The 15,951-nt window shown below is 34.6% G+C and overlaps 1 protein-coding gene across 1 annotated transcript; it reads left to right on the plus strand.

Annotated features, from left to right (window-relative positions):
* The first annotated feature begins 219 nt into the window (after nt 1-219).
* On the plus strand, nt 220-15,725 carry LOC117328462 (gamma-butyrobetaine dioxygenase-like). The gene is made up of 10 exons (XM_033885995.1): nt 220-302; nt 4,530-4,644; nt 5,053-5,097; nt 7,106-7,245; nt 11,076-11,216; nt 12,063-12,123; nt 12,868-12,921; nt 13,893-13,961; nt 14,767-14,868; nt 15,080-15,725. The coding sequence occupies exons 1-10, from the start codon at nt 220-222 to the stop codon at nt 15,185-15,187; spliced, it is 918 nt and encodes a 305-aa protein (XP_033741886.1). The 3' UTR covers nt 15,188-15,725.
* Nucleotides 15,726-15,951: the final 226 nt, after the last annotated feature.

A 15,951-nucleotide genomic window follows, 5' to 3' on the forward strand; every position in this document is an offset into this window, starting at 1 on the left:
GATTAATTTTAGCGTCTAATCTATGTTATAAGTCACGCTGGCCTACATTACGTAATGAACACAAAAGAAAACTGACGAATACGAAACATAAATATTGAGCGGCAGTTGAATTATTATCTTGTTTATATTAATGTTGTCTAAAAGATAAACAGAATGACACCCGTAACATTCCCTTAATGAATAAATATATAACAATGTTTATGTTACTTTTAGCGCAACATGTCTAGAGATATTGACACAGTTATCGTCGCGAACGATAGAAAAACCCTTTCCCTCAAATGGAAAAATGGAGAGTTGTCCAGGTAAGATTGATGGGAATAATGAAGAGATCAAGTATTTGCTGTTAAATCTTATATTACATTTTTTTAATAATTGCGCAAAAATATTAAGGCAAGCATTACTCTAGGCAGAACTGACAAGCAAAACTTATAGATCGCAATGTAGCTTGTAGTTCAATCAACAGGTGGCGTTTAAGTGATAAATATGGAATTAGGCGGTTAATTTATATATAGAACAATATCCTGAGATGAAAGACATTTTCGTCGTGAAACGACCCCCGCTATATTGAAGTGTGATATAGTTCAATAACATTCATCTGCCATATTGCTCTACGTTAGGGTACCATGGCATTCGCTACAAGGAACCATTATGTACTTCATGACGTCAATCGTCTATATATTATGCCGTTTTATAGTACCACGAAATTCAACTTTTATATTTGTACCTTGTCATTCGTTATTTATATCAGTATTGTTATGTAGTACTATGACATTCGTCTTTTAAATTGTACCATTATTTAAATGTAGTACAATGGCATTCATCTTTTATATTTTACTGTTATATAATACCATGATGTTCATCTTTTATATTGTACTATCATATAGTATAGATATACTTGCTTTATTACATAATCACTAAAACACACTTAGAATCACTGAAATCTCGACTTTCCTGTAGGCCTAGAGTAGACATCTGAGTGACCCAGACGCTTGAAAGGGTAGGACTAAATTCCGAAACGTCACATGAGTTTAAGAGTTCGCACGTGACCATGCAATAGTCCTTTTAGCCGTGCAATAGTTCAAAATATAGCCTATGCGTATATTTAAGGAAAATCATACGCAGTATGTAATAATACCATTTGATTCATTTTGTCTTATTTTACCATACTATAGTATACTTTACACCCCTCCGCTATATTCCACCATGATATAGCTATGTACCCATATTGTTCCACGATATGGTAACACACTTGACAAGTGGTATGATCTGTAAACAGGTCTTTAGCAAATTGTTGAGCAAATTTATAGATTATATCCTGATACACATTCCTATGTGATTTCTTTGTTTTTGAAAATGGTTCTGCTCAGCGTTATTATATTTTTTACAATGTTGAAAACGTAACTGTGTTGTTTGATGGTTAACATGAACGCAGGAATAGCATGGTTTAGAGTTATTCATTTAAGATTAAAATGGCAAAAACAGTTATTGGTTGTGGAAACTGTGTTTACGCTAGAGAATGCGAAAGTATGAATTCCACCAATTGGGCAATACGTATTTAGTGTTATACTCCGAAAAGGTACAGTACAGAAAACAGCAACTGGCAAACCTCGAAGAAGGGTTAACTTAGTATATTGAGTAGTCAGGATACTAAAAGCCTGTCAATTATACTAACAAAATGTTCTCAATAGACCATTATGGTGAAAAAACCCCGAAAGGAATGTACTAGGTGACGAAACAAATGTTTGCGTTGAACCGTCTTAAATGAGTAGAATATGGAGATAAAGGAAACAATTGTGGCTAACAGAACGCAGAGAATTAAGCGTAAACGGAAAATTAGTTGTTTAATAAACAGACAATAGTTTCTTTATCAAGGAATGAAATCAATATATAGGTAATATTATCGTATCGTTTTTTGTTGCCTCCATTTCATCCATTTTTGTCTTCACAATCGCCTAATAGCTTTGCGAAAACTGAGAAAACAAGCCTTGCTGATATTAATTCAAAGATCATATTATTTTGTCCTTCTCAATGAATCATCTTGTTACATAATTCTACTCGAAGTCAAGATAACTTTTAGAAAACCTATTTAACATCCGAAATTGTAATATTTACAAAAAGTTGGATTTGTATCCTCTTACGCTAGGACTACTTGGTATACAGTGCACATCATATATTACATCCTCAATGAGAACGGCTATTTATGGCTGGCCGTGTGCTTTCTCTACAAATATTATTTGCATTATAATATATGGCTTGTAAGAGGGGTGAATCCAGGGATCCCAAAACCGGACATTTGAAACATGGTGCAGGGGAAATAAAAGTATTATATCTGGAGAGAAAAAAGCCGCTTAACCTTACACTTGTATTTATATGTTTACATACTAACCTATCATTTATTCATAATTGTGTAAGTGTTTGAGTAAGTCTACATGTAAGTCAACAACTATACAACTATTATGGTAAACTTTAGCGGTCAATGTAAGAAAATCTACTTGTATACAACATATTTTGCATTACTAGTTTCCATAGCAAATGGCTGAGATTCAATTGCCGGTGCAACAAGTGCAATGACTATACATCTAGCAGTTGGATCTGGCCTGCGCACGAAGTACCATTGACCTTAACAATAAAGGCTGTTACCACCACAGGTAAAATTAATACAGCTAATACATGTACAACTGTCATACAACATTCAATCACCACAGGTAAATCTAATACAAGTACAAAAGTCCATACAACCTTCAACCACCACACGTAAATATTAAACATGTACAAATGTCATACAACATTCAACCACCACAGGTAAATATTAAACATGTACAGAGGTTCATACAACATTGCACCACCACAGGTAAATATAATACAAATACACTGTACAAAAGTTAATACAACATTCCGCCACCACAGGTAAATCTTATACATGTACAAAAGTCCATACAACATTCAACCACAACAGGTAAAACTAATACAGATACTTATTTTCATATAGCATCCTAACACCACAGATAAAACTAATATATGTAAGTTCATACAACGTCCTACCACCACAGATAAATCTGCTATATCAACTACAGTTCAACTAAAATGTGTACTTAAGTTCATAAACATCCTGCACCACAGGTAAAACTTACACATGTACTATAGTTCATACACATCCGTGTTCGTCATATGCCAAAACAAAAATGCATACAAAAATACAACAGCTGTAATGAGACTGCATTATATGTTTGTTGTATCAAACTAATACCGTATACTCTGTAAGTAGATAGCATACTTAGCGAGAATATTGCAACTTTTTTAAAAACAATTCTACCTTCAGTGCTTGTTATCATGGCTGCAGTCGTTTTATATTTAAAAGCAACCAAAACATAACGTTTAAGTGTTACTTTTGTCATTGTCATTTACAAAGAAATGTATCCTAATGGTCGTCGTCTAATTGTTCTGTAAATAATGTTTCTGTGTTGATAATTTAATCCGGATTTCTTTCTTCACATTACATGAATGACTATACTACATTTACATTTGTATGTCAGAGATAACATTGCCTAGTCTCCGGACTGCGTGTGAGGTTACGGTAGATAGAAAATATCTATTGATGTTTAGAAGATGGTGATGTCCATGTGCAGTGGAACGAGGAAGATCATGACGGAATCCTCACTAGGGCACATCTTCAGCAACATTCATATTCCAAAGAGAATCAAAGGCGTTTGAGAGATGAAACAAAGCTCCAATTCCATTCCGAAGTTAGTAGAAATCTCTAGGTTTCTGAGTCAGTTTATTTCGTCTTCAAAATCATTTACATACCCGATGGTGTTGCTGTATTTAGCCACCATTGATATAAAGATATATGTAAATTATGTTCATGCTGTTCCTGTGTGACACACATCTAGAAAAAACATTATTTCTCCTATACTGAGGCCCATGGATGCCTTAAAATCATCGACTTCAATATCGTACCCAATATATTGTTCGATGATATGCAAGCTACGGGTAAGGTCAGCCGCTTCTTGCAACAGGCTGTAGGTGTTGTGTATTGTCATCTTGTCGTTGTATTAGGTAATCATTAAGTGGTAAGGATTTATTTAGCCATCTCGTTAATACGATCAACAAAACAAATATTTCCTTGTGAATTTGTTAATTAATTGTTTTATTAGATGAGGATACCAGAGATATCATGGAGAGACGTTCAATCAACAGATATCTCGTTATATAGGTATGTCTATTATGGAATATTGAAATATGATAATTTGTATAAACTTTCCGATCTTCTATGCCATTGTTAACCTCTGTTACTTTAGAAAGACATATGTTATTTTATGCAATTACTTAGTTACAAATCAAGTTTCAATTTTGATGCGGCTTTGTCTTAGATACCATGTAATCTATCATTTAATATTAATAGCATCAACAATTATATAAAGTAAAGTATACAAAGGTTATTAATTTTCTTAAAATAACACATAATGATATACATTTTTTAGTATATATAATCAAGAGTATATATGCTATGGGCATTCATACAATGATAGAATCGTCATAGCATATTTATCGCGTTCTATATTGTACAGGTGGCTAAGAAATATTAATAGCCAAGGAATATGTCTTCTGACAGATGTACCAACAGAACACCATTACGCCAGGAACGTAAGTCATCACACAGTATCAATCTAACAATACATATCAATATAACAATACATATCAATCTAATAATACATACCAATCTAACAATACATATCAATCTAACAATACATATCAATATAACAATATATATCAATCTAACAATACATATCAATATAACAATACATATCAATCTAATAATACATACCAATCTAACAATATAGAGAATATATAGAAAAATGATACAACTTAGTGAATTGTTATAAGCATTTTTCATTTTAAAACACACACACACACACATTTTCGCCGTTATCCGGAAGCGAGCAACGTGTTGAAATATCATTACGTCAAACCTATAATTGTAATTTTTTCAAGTGATACGACGTTGACAAAATCTATTAGTCATATAAATTGACCTCATTTGCTTCTACACAGGTTTTGAATAAGATTGGCAGTCTGACAGGAACCCTATACGGAGAGGTGAGTTTCAGCAATTTATGGAGAGGTCAATACTATGCTTGATATGGAGAGTATTTCGCTTTCGTATACCTATTTATATTGATAGATTAGTATTTAATTTCATATGAATATGTTAAAATTCTGCTTTATATGGGGAGATCAATATTCCGCTTTAAATGAACATGTAAGTATTCCGCTTAATATGGTGACATACGTATTTCTCTGTATATGGAGAGATAGATAAGTAGTCTGCTTTATATACAGGGTTACAATGTAATATTCGACTTAATATTGAGAAGTTTTTTCGTTTTATTTCAGATGTAAGTATTCTGCTTTATATGCGGATTTAAGAATTCTACTTTATTTGCTGAGATCGATATTTTGCTTATCTGGTATGGGACAAATCACTTCTGTATAAGGGTAGTGTTTGTCAATGGCGCCGGTTAACATGACTTCTTTAATGTCTTTTAACGGAACTGAAATGTGAATCATGTAAGGTTTCCAACTCGAACGATTTACTTGATAATTCAACATGACTATAAGGAAGTGTAAAATCAGCCACAACACAAACGAGCCATACAATATGTATATTGAAATGTCTACCTTTCCTATGTAATTATTAGTATAAAACGCCAAAGACAAAACTTCACAAGATACGAATTTGGAATGTTCTTAAATGTTTAGGAAAATGTTACGCAAACAATTATTTTACGACCTACCTGTTACATTTTACCTTTACCGATGAAAAATACCGCTTCCTAACGTGGTTTTAAAACAGACGTCACTGTTGGAATGAAAAACGGACACAGGTCGTTGACCCTTAAACAATGGATTTATCTTAACCGTTTTATTAAAATTCTGTAAAACTCCAAGTAGAATTAGTTTATCATGCGGTAAAGCAATAACAATAAAAATTTTACGGTTTTGCTCACTCAGTACAGATAGACGTTATACTCGAGTTCAGACTGACGATATATTTACTGTTAACCACGCTCCCACATTCAAAACTCAACTTCGAAACATTCACTCAAAGGGCCGATTTCTTATCTTATGATAGTTTGTAATAGCTTACGATTTAGTTTGTTTTCGTGTACAACAGGACGGATTTTGTCGTGAATTATTTATTTTATAGATGTTGTCATGTCGTTTTTGGGTTGAAATCCTAACAGTTAGATTTTACTTTCTGGGATTGCGTCGCGGGTGAAAGATGCACGGGGTAAGGGGTTAAACTGTGATAAGCATTATAAGTGTGAGTGCATATCCGTTATGGTAATCAGGAAAGTGTAAGTCAAACGGTGGTTAGTGTTCTTAAATTCGATCTTTTTAGTAATCGGTATAATTGCAATGCCTATTTTAAGGACAAACTAATAGAGGTGCATGTACCAATTCGAATCAAGGTCGATTCATATCTGTAGTCTGTAGACAGTTCACGTTTCATGTTTTGTCTATTTAAAGATTTCTGTACAGAAATATTAAACAGTATATAGTTAAAGCCAGGCATTTGTCTGATTTATATACCTATGGAAGGTCTGAGTAAATATCCAATAGTTCAAACAATGTAACTTTGCACGACAGTGCATGAACCATATCAGGTTATCAAGGACCAGAAAAGAGAGGTTTACACCTATGCATGTAGGTCACCCATGACAACATGTCACGTAATTGTGCCAAGAGCAGTAAAATATGAATGACAAGGCTTGAACAGGCTGTAATCAACGGCTTTAATAGTTTGTTTTTAAATTTAACCAGCAATCGGATTGTGTGCCATATTATTTATACGTTGTTCAATAAACAACATTTGACGACGCGTTCAAGTTGATTGTGCCCTGAGGTTTTTATCAAAATTATAAGTGTCGAATGCAAACCTGAATCAACAATCGACATTGTATAAAACATGTAGAAATGTTGTTTTCTGTGTACAAATAAAAAAAAACCTGTACATAATGGATAGTTAAAGAAGAAGTGGGAAATGTTGACAGACGTATGTGTTTGTCGAAATTCTATCATAAGGTATAACGTATACGTATAGACTATATTTTATAAGATCTGGGACGTCAAAGTCCACAAGAAGATGATCAACTCGGCATATGGACGACAAGCTCTTCTGTTCCACACTGATCTGGCTATATATGAAGCACAGCCTGGTGTACAATTTCTACACTGTTTAAAGTAAGTACGATGGCATGCATTAAGACAATCAAAATAAATCACTGTTAGTATTAGTTCCATGAAAGGCAAGTTCTTAGCTTGATTTAGATGACAATGGAAGATAAGGTGTATTTCGAGACACTCCAGACAGTATTTATCAAGCGAAAAAGTCCGTCTCTCCTAAACTTATCCTTTGTGAGGAATGAGAGGGATGAAGGGATTTATGTCATAATACTTAACCTCTGGGGAATTCAATCTGTTTACTTGGACTAAACCATTCATTGTCATTCTGTCGCCCACAACCATCTGTAAAGGATAAGGTAGTTTGTCATATGACCTAACCAACATGTTTATATATGGAGGGAACCACTCCGATCATTACATATCGTGGTATGTCCATATCTCCCTAAGACTGCGACACTGTATATATGCCCCCTTTGCTTATTGCCATCAAACGTATCGTCTCCTTAACTAGGCAGTTTATTCCTGTACTTGATTATAATATGGCTCTCTTAATATAGACGAACACTTTGAGCAATCGAATTGAATAGGCTTGAAACATACCGCAATAGTGATGAAACTGTCCATCTAACAATGTTAAGGTATTATGGATTGAAATTACTACACACAACCAAATCATTCTTGCCTGATGCCTAATTCCCATTGTTATAAAATATTCTGAAATCTAAAAACTGTCCACCTGAGCTTGGTAGATTAAATCAAAATGATGGATGTTCCTTTCGGAATCAGCAAATATATCAAAAATATCAAAACTATTATAATAATGTTCTTTCAATATATGATGTATATATAATAAAATCCATGTTGTAGGTATCAATACACTTCAAAATTACGTTAAAATTAAGGAGGTTATTTGGAGTAGTTTGAGTCGGTAAATCATTGACAGGAAAATTAATTGAAATAAACTGACATGTTTAATTAATTCTCAACTACTAGCCCTTCCCGTTTTAATAAGAAATTGTCCATGAGAGAACAACCCCCTTTTCTAATTAATAACTCAAATTATCCCATCCTTCGTTTTGATAAAACTAATCTTTAACGCAGAGCTACATGTACAGTGTATGCTAGAATTAAACTCGTCCATTAATGAAATATCCCCAATTCACATCACCGCCCGCAAAAATACAACGATAACGTAAAGTTTAGGCCTTAATACATTAACTCGATCACAATGAGCGTTAAACCTGCTTGAGGTCAATGTTACGTAATGGCTTAGTTTCAGCATGGAAAAAGGCAGTGAAGTGGTCTGAACTAGTTCTGATTAAATTTAATTAACATCCTGGTGAGATTATATTGGCAGTAAACAACACTAATATTTTTGTCAGTTAGGACCTTAATTAAACACGTCAACTTGACAATATTTAGCGTGTGTAATTCTTTTAGATACATGATTTGCATTCGTTATATTTAAATGACAAAGGTGAAATGGATACAAGTAAGGATAATCAGTATTTTTTACTTTCCTTGTTAAGAATGTGTATTGTTTCTATACGAATTACTTTTTATCATATGACTACCGTTATATACGGTGTCATAAACCCATCACATAAATTTTCTTTATGACACTAGTGTAATAACACCTTTCGCTACGCTGATTGGCTGGTTCCGTGAGAACTGTATTCATACGCGTGGGAACGACCTACTTCTTTTTACTACGACTCGTAAAAATGGCGACTAGTGCTTGTAAACTTTGAAAAAAATCAACTGAACGACAAATTGGTCTATTAACATAGCATATTGTACAATCAAAGATAAAATCCAAGATGTAAACATCCTAAGTTTTTTAATTATCTTTATACTATAAGATGTTAAATTAGGCCTGGCAAACATCTATTTTATGACCCCTAGTAGACTAACATATTTCAACTCCGATAGAAAATTGCGGTTGCGTTGTCCGATGAGACATATCTAGTCTAGATTCTTTTCAAATAAACAAATAATAACATTATTTAATAAATTCCTCATGAAAAACGGCAATGTAGTTTGTTACAACTTGCCTTCAACGGTTACTCAGAATAACATGCTGACACTGTCGTCGACAAACACGTGTAATGTCAAAACAAACAACACTGCCAACAAATCGGCATCCAAAGTCGCTTTTCACGGCAGTCTGAACACAATGTTCAGTGGGAATATTCACGGTGGAACATTTCACATCTCCATAAACTCCCGCGAGGACGAGGATAAACACAAAGCAGTGAAAAGGCGCCGTACAATGGTTCTGTACGACAGCGACAGCGAATAGACATTTGTACAACGAAGCCTCCATTATCGCGCCAAGCAATTTGTACAACGAAGCCTCCATTATCGCGCCAAGTGACGTCACGGCTTCGTCACATCAAAAACAGTCGCTCATGAACTTTCAAACTAAAATATTTTCCTCATTGTTTCAAACACCAAGGACAATTTATCTATTATAGATTAAATGAAAAAATGCTGAAATTTTGTTTTGAGACGTGTATTTAATAAAATGAATCCTTTTCAAGAGTCAGTTGTGTTAGAACTATTTCTTCTCTCGTCGGTATAATTGACCTACTTCGAAGGTTCGGGTGATTTGGTTGAGATGTTACGATTCAAGGCAAAAGAGAAAATCAGTTTTTGATGGGGAACGATGAAAGAAAACGTCATATGATAAAAAGAATCTGTCATTCGTTTCCCTTCATATTAGATTTATGATACTCGTTTAGAATTTTTTTTATTTTTGCTCGCCAGAGGCTCGCAAAAATAAAAAATTCAAAACTCGTATCATAAATCTAATATGAAGGGAAACGAATGACAGATCCTCTATATATAACTCTAGTATGGTATGTTGTTATACCTTTATTTAACAGTTACTATATGAATATATAGAGTAAAAATGCCAAAAGTTTAACGGTTGTGGTCGCCGGTCCAAACGAACTGTTAAAGTTGACTGTTAAATTTGACTGTTGACCGCTAACCTTTCCGGAAGTACCCGAATGCGTCCAAGTGATTACGATTTACTGTAAACATTAAAGTCACCTTCACTTGTCGTTTGCACATCCTGAAATGACTACGAGTGGTGCAGACGGTGTAGGATTGCCCTAACGTCTGAAGACGAAATACAGCAAATTTTGGATGACCGTGACAGCAAAAATACGAAAAATGTGGTGAAAACAGCGGAAAACATATTGACCGACTTTCTGTTGACTTGCGATCTCTCCCTTACGCTGATCAATGATTATTCAACTGATGATTATGCTAAAAAGTCCTTAATTTCTTAACATTGTTAATGAATGCATTTACTTATGTTTCATTGTAATCTTGTCTGCATGAAGCAGATAATACATGTAATAAATGTAACAATAAATCAACACAGTTCAATTTTTTAAAACATTGTCAATTTCTTGTTATGTGAATAAATTATTATGAATTTTATAATTGTTATTTTCAGTAAAATATTTGATATTTGAGAAGGATATAACAAAACAGTTATCGACTGTGATTTCGGGCAAGAGATGACCTGTTGGACCCTCAAGTAAACTGTTGCCCTCGGCCTTCGACCTCGGGCAACAGTTTGCTTTCAGGTCCAACAGATTATCTGTTGCCCTCAACCCCAGTCAACAACTGCAGACTGTTGAATATTGCAGATAATCCTTCTTAACGATCTTGTAAATGCGAAAATCCGAAATAACTTTGCCATATCTCACCTCAACGACGGGACAACTACATTTATTAAAAATACATACATAATAAGGATGTTTTTATGTCTATGTCGGAATGTTTCTGTTTCATTGTTATAACATGTGTTGTGTTGTTTCAACTGCATCGAACATAGCCTGTCTTTCACACACTGTCTATTTCGTGTAAAGATTTGACGATTCATTGGAGGGCGGTGAAACCTTGTTCGTCGACCTATATCACATTGCTGAGTCATTCCGGACTGATTTTCCAAAGGAATTTCGACTTTTGACAGAAGTTCCGTTTACGTTTACAAGGATTCACTATGATCGGTAAAATTGTTATTGTTGATGTTTTTTACATGTACGTTCTTCGAATACATTGAACCGCCACGAACTATTTTTATATCAACTTGAATGTGTTTAACCAATAATGTCTTGTTATTTGGGTATACAAATTATGGAATATTGATATTCGTATCATATATTTTGCATATACGGAATTCAAGAAGGAATCAGCTGTTTGTAGGACGTTCATGTGGCAGTCTTAGATATGACCTGGGCTCTGCTTGATTGTAAGGATACTGTAACAATCTGAAACCGTGCAGTTTAACTTGATGGTGCATTGTCTTTGAACATAATTTCAGATAACATCATCCTTATAATACCCCTCAAAGGTACGATAAACTAGCAATGGGAAAAATTGAAGGTGAATGTTGCCAATAAAACAAAATCAGTAAACCTGTTTATATTGACATTAGGAGACAGTTAACACCGTAATCATCAGTAATTTTGTAACCGTTTTCTAGGCAAGAACAAATTACTCTACGAGGATTTAGGTATAGCGCTTTTTACTGCTGTTATGGTTGTAGTTCCCTGTTATCAAATTAAAACGGCATAAGTTCGTAACAGTTCCCGCTGATGACAGGCACGCATCATAATATTCTTACCTTGATGGCTTTTATGACGTATTTGTGCTGCAGATGCTGAAACAAAACGCAGATGACCGTACATTTGTTATGTTTTGGCTTACAATTAATTTTGAATGATTTCTTTGAGAGATGTTAAAATATTCTGGCATTACCTAGCAATGTCACTTAAGAGAGAGCTATGTATTTCAAAAGAATTCATAATTATCATATATTGCTCGCTCACGGTATTTACATTTATACCAAACAGTTGTGAACCTGTCCATATGATCCTCAGAAGACCACTGATATCCCTGAATGACGACAATCGGGTAAACACCGCTTCTGTGATATTTTCTTAGAATGATGGCAATCGTAACGTTAAGGCTTAAGTAAGCTCTTCACTTCAAAAGACAAAAATAAATATCAAAATCGCTCCATATTTAACATGATCCTGTGCTATTATTTCTGTGAGGATGAGGGTCGGGAGAGGGTCGGGAGATGGCCGCTTATCCCTAGTTGTGCAAGATCAAAGAAATGAATCAGAAAAAAATATATAGCCCAAAGAGTAATTTCTTTGCTTTTTGTAATTGAGGCTTATTTCCCGGAAAGTTTTGTACATTCATCCTCGATGTCATTTTGATATTCATCTTTCTTCTGAATTGTTAAAAGAAAATGACCGAAACAAGATTATTTATTTTTGACAATGAAAATTTGGTATACTAATTTTGTCCTAAAATATTTCATGGGTGTTTTATTCCCAAATAACTCACAAATAAATTTGCCTTTCCTTGGTTGTTAATGTTCAATATGGGCAGGTTGCAGTAATGTATACAAAATATTACACATGAACAATGAGTCATTACAAGGAAGGGCGCAAAACGTAACGAACGGACAATTATACCTAAAAAAGATCATACAATGGTGGCCGCCAAGATTCATCAGGGATATATATAATGAAGTTGACGACAGAGAGTGATTATTTTGTTTCATTTATATGTTAAATTTCATAATAATGATAATGTCTGATACCTTTCCCACCTTTATTGTTTATATATATAAATCAACTGTTTCAGATCATTAATATAACCTGGCATGAACACGAACTTGGACCTCCTTTAGTGAATGAGGTAAGATCAACGATCAGTTTGTTTTGTCCATGGATATACTGTATTAATTATCATTTACATGGATTAATGGATATGTACGTGTTTGTCTTAATAACTAAACACACGTTAGCAATATAAGGTATAGTCTGAAACAAAAGGGAAATGCGGTACAGTGAACCGCTTTGTTAAACCATAATTTCAGAACAACAGCGACTTGTGATATTCCATATCTATATTAAGGTACCTTTACAAACGTTCCGTATCTAAATGTTTATTTTTGACCATTAACGATTTCTCTGAACAAAAGTAATGAACATGCTGTTGATAATCCAAACTGTATCAACATAACAGCAAACGGTTTAGAAATGGACTATCTGACAACTACTACACTGACAGAATGACAGTGCGAAACTCAAAAAGGGGACTAATTGATCATACTCTTCTTTCTTTCTTCACTATTCACTACTCTCCTGTGTTTCTGTGCCTTGTTTTCTTATTCTTGGTGTCTCCTTGACACCCGTCCTCATATGACATTGGCTGTTGATGTATCCTTGATACCCGTCCTCATATGACACTGGCTGTTGGTGTGACCTTGACACCCGTCCTCATATGACCCTGGTTGTTGGTGTGACCTTGACACCCGTCCTCATATGACCTTGGCTGTTGGTGTGACCTTGACACCCGTCCTCATATGACATTGGCTGTTTCGAGGACGGTAAACCATTAAAGAATTTGGACAAATGAACGATTTCATTAAATTGACTTCAAATCAATTACACGAGGACATATATTACCGAATTATATACAATGTATTAAAACATCACCTAGATCTACATTGGATACATGATAATGACAGAAGACGATTATCCTATCCGAACACCTGGTCGTAGTCTCCATGTAGATCTTTGTGTAGTTACTTTCCCTTGTCTTATCAATTTTGATTGACATTTTCATAATAGCATCGCATTTTCTGTTGTTTATGTCATACACAGAACAACGTGGAGGAGTTTTATAGGGCTTACCAGCTTTTCGCCAGGGCTATCAACAACTTCCCCTACAGAGTGAGTATAAAGGCGTTATTTTTTATGACACTAACATCAATTTTGTCACTTTTACTGAACATCCAACCTGTCAGCCTTGCAAAAAACATGCATACCTTATACTTATATCGACGACTAGCTCACCAATTTGCTACTATAGACGTTAATAACGTTGGACATCCACGCCAGTAAGTCTACCATGCAGTCAGACACATGCTACCAGGATGATGTTTTAATTGAAATCCGCGAAGGGTCCTACATTGATACTATGAGGAAAAACAATGCTTAAGTCAAATGTTTTAAAAAGGCAAACGATATTTGTGTTCCTAATATAATGACGTCTTAGTTGTGATTGTTAACACAGTTCAAGTAAAAACAATGCTATTTTTGCATGATGGTTTTAAAGCAATCAATATATTAATTAATGTCAATTATCGGGGTTGTTATAGGTTTAAAGGACAGATAAAGGTTGATAATAGTATTAATACTGAATGTTATTCTTAACACTGAAATTCCTGCGTTAGCTTTAGTTCTGTTATCGAGGACTTTTAAGTATTCAACAAATCATCAATGAGATATCAATAAGCCTTCTGTGCCCCAGTCTACCCTGTGGTAGGCAAGCATTCAGTGCATTCAAGGATTGACAACATACATAATAAGTTCAAAAAAAACACTCCATTATTCATTTTGATTTTATATTGGATATACTGTACGTGGAAATAACCCGCAATACCATGCAACACAACAAACTGATTCTTATATTTCAACATGATATTCTGGCTAATTCAGCAAGTGTACATGAAACATGTCTTATTGTATTCGCCAGAGAGTCGTACGTCTCCGGAAGGGTGATATGATCTGCTTCAATAATAGGAGACTTGCTCATGCTCGAAATGCATTTACTGGAGAAGGTGAAAGACATTTGCAGGTTAGACGTTATTTCCCTTGATAAATTATACCAGCAACGAAACACATGAATTACATTAAATTACCATTCAGTTAATTTTTTTTTAAGATGACAAACAAGATATAGTTTATACTATAGCAATTAAATTAGACAGAACCATCTTGAATTGTGTTAAATGAGAATCGCTAATATTGAACAATTCCACTAACATGATTCTGGCTTAATATTGCAGGGGTGTTATGTCAATTCGGATGACTTCAAGAGCAAACTGATGTATCTCTCACAAAAGTTGGACGATGGAAGACCAGTGTGTCACGTGGGAAATTCAGACTGGACCTAAACAAATGTACCGTTTACAATTAGAGACTCAAGGATCTCTCATATTTTTATTCATTAATATTGTAGATATTTTATAAAATTGAAAGAGGGTGATGCACCACAAAAACACTCCTCTTTTCTGATATTGTTCTCCTGATACTGCTGGTATTTTGATCTAGCAGGATGGATACCACAGAGACTGTAACATCTGAAATTCCTATTGTTTGGCCATTTAGTATACAAAAGCATATCTTACATTTTGCTGTGGAGTTTAAGAAATATTAAAAGGAAATTAATACACCAAAACCCCAAAGTCTCTCTTCCAAAACAGTGTTTAACATTATATTGGCGCACTTTTAAACTGGTAAGGTGGACACCGGTAGGAAAAAGAAACATATCTGCTTAACAAAATAATCACTTATAATTGCTCTTCTCATAGAATACATATTTGTCATGCTAAACAAATGTTTCGGTAGTCGGATCTCACAGCGTTACATGTACGAATGATAGGTACACGGTTTCGTACGAATATACAATGTGCGAATAAAACTGACATGGGAGATACTGGCTATCACACGTATACAATCACGATAGACAAATAGTGTACGATTCCATCGCAGTTAACATTGCCATACTTGTGAGTGAGTGAGTGAGTGAGTGAGTGAGTGAGTGAGTGAGTGAGTGAGTGAGTGAGTGAGTGAGTGAGTGAGTGAGTGAGTGAGTGAGTGAGTGAGTGAGTGAGTGAGTGAGTGAGTGAGTGAGTGAGTGAGTGAGTGAGTGAGTGAG

The sequence above is a fragment of the Pecten maximus genome, chromosome 5 (genome assembly GCF_902652985.1).
Source record: "Pecten maximus chromosome 5, xPecMax1.1, whole genome shotgun sequence".
In the NCBI taxonomy this organism is placed as follows: Eukaryota; Metazoa; Mollusca; class Bivalvia; order Pectinida; family Pectinidae; genus Pecten; species Pecten maximus.

What these genes read in the sequence shown, in the direction of transcription:
- LOC117328462 (XM_033885995.1), top strand. Translation starts at nt 220, where the DNA reads ATGTCTAGAGATATTGACACAGTTATCGTCGCGAACGATAGAAAAACC. An exon ending in CAGGAACCCTATACGGAGAG is followed by an intron (nt 5,098 to 7,105) that starts GTGAGTTTCAGC and finishes GTATACGTATAG; the next exon opens with ACTATATTTTATAAGATCTG. An exon ending in AAGGTGAAAGACATTTGCAG is followed by an intron (nt 14,869 to 15,079) that starts GTTAGACGTTAT and finishes TTAATATTGCAG; the next exon opens with GGGTGTTATGTCAATTCGGA.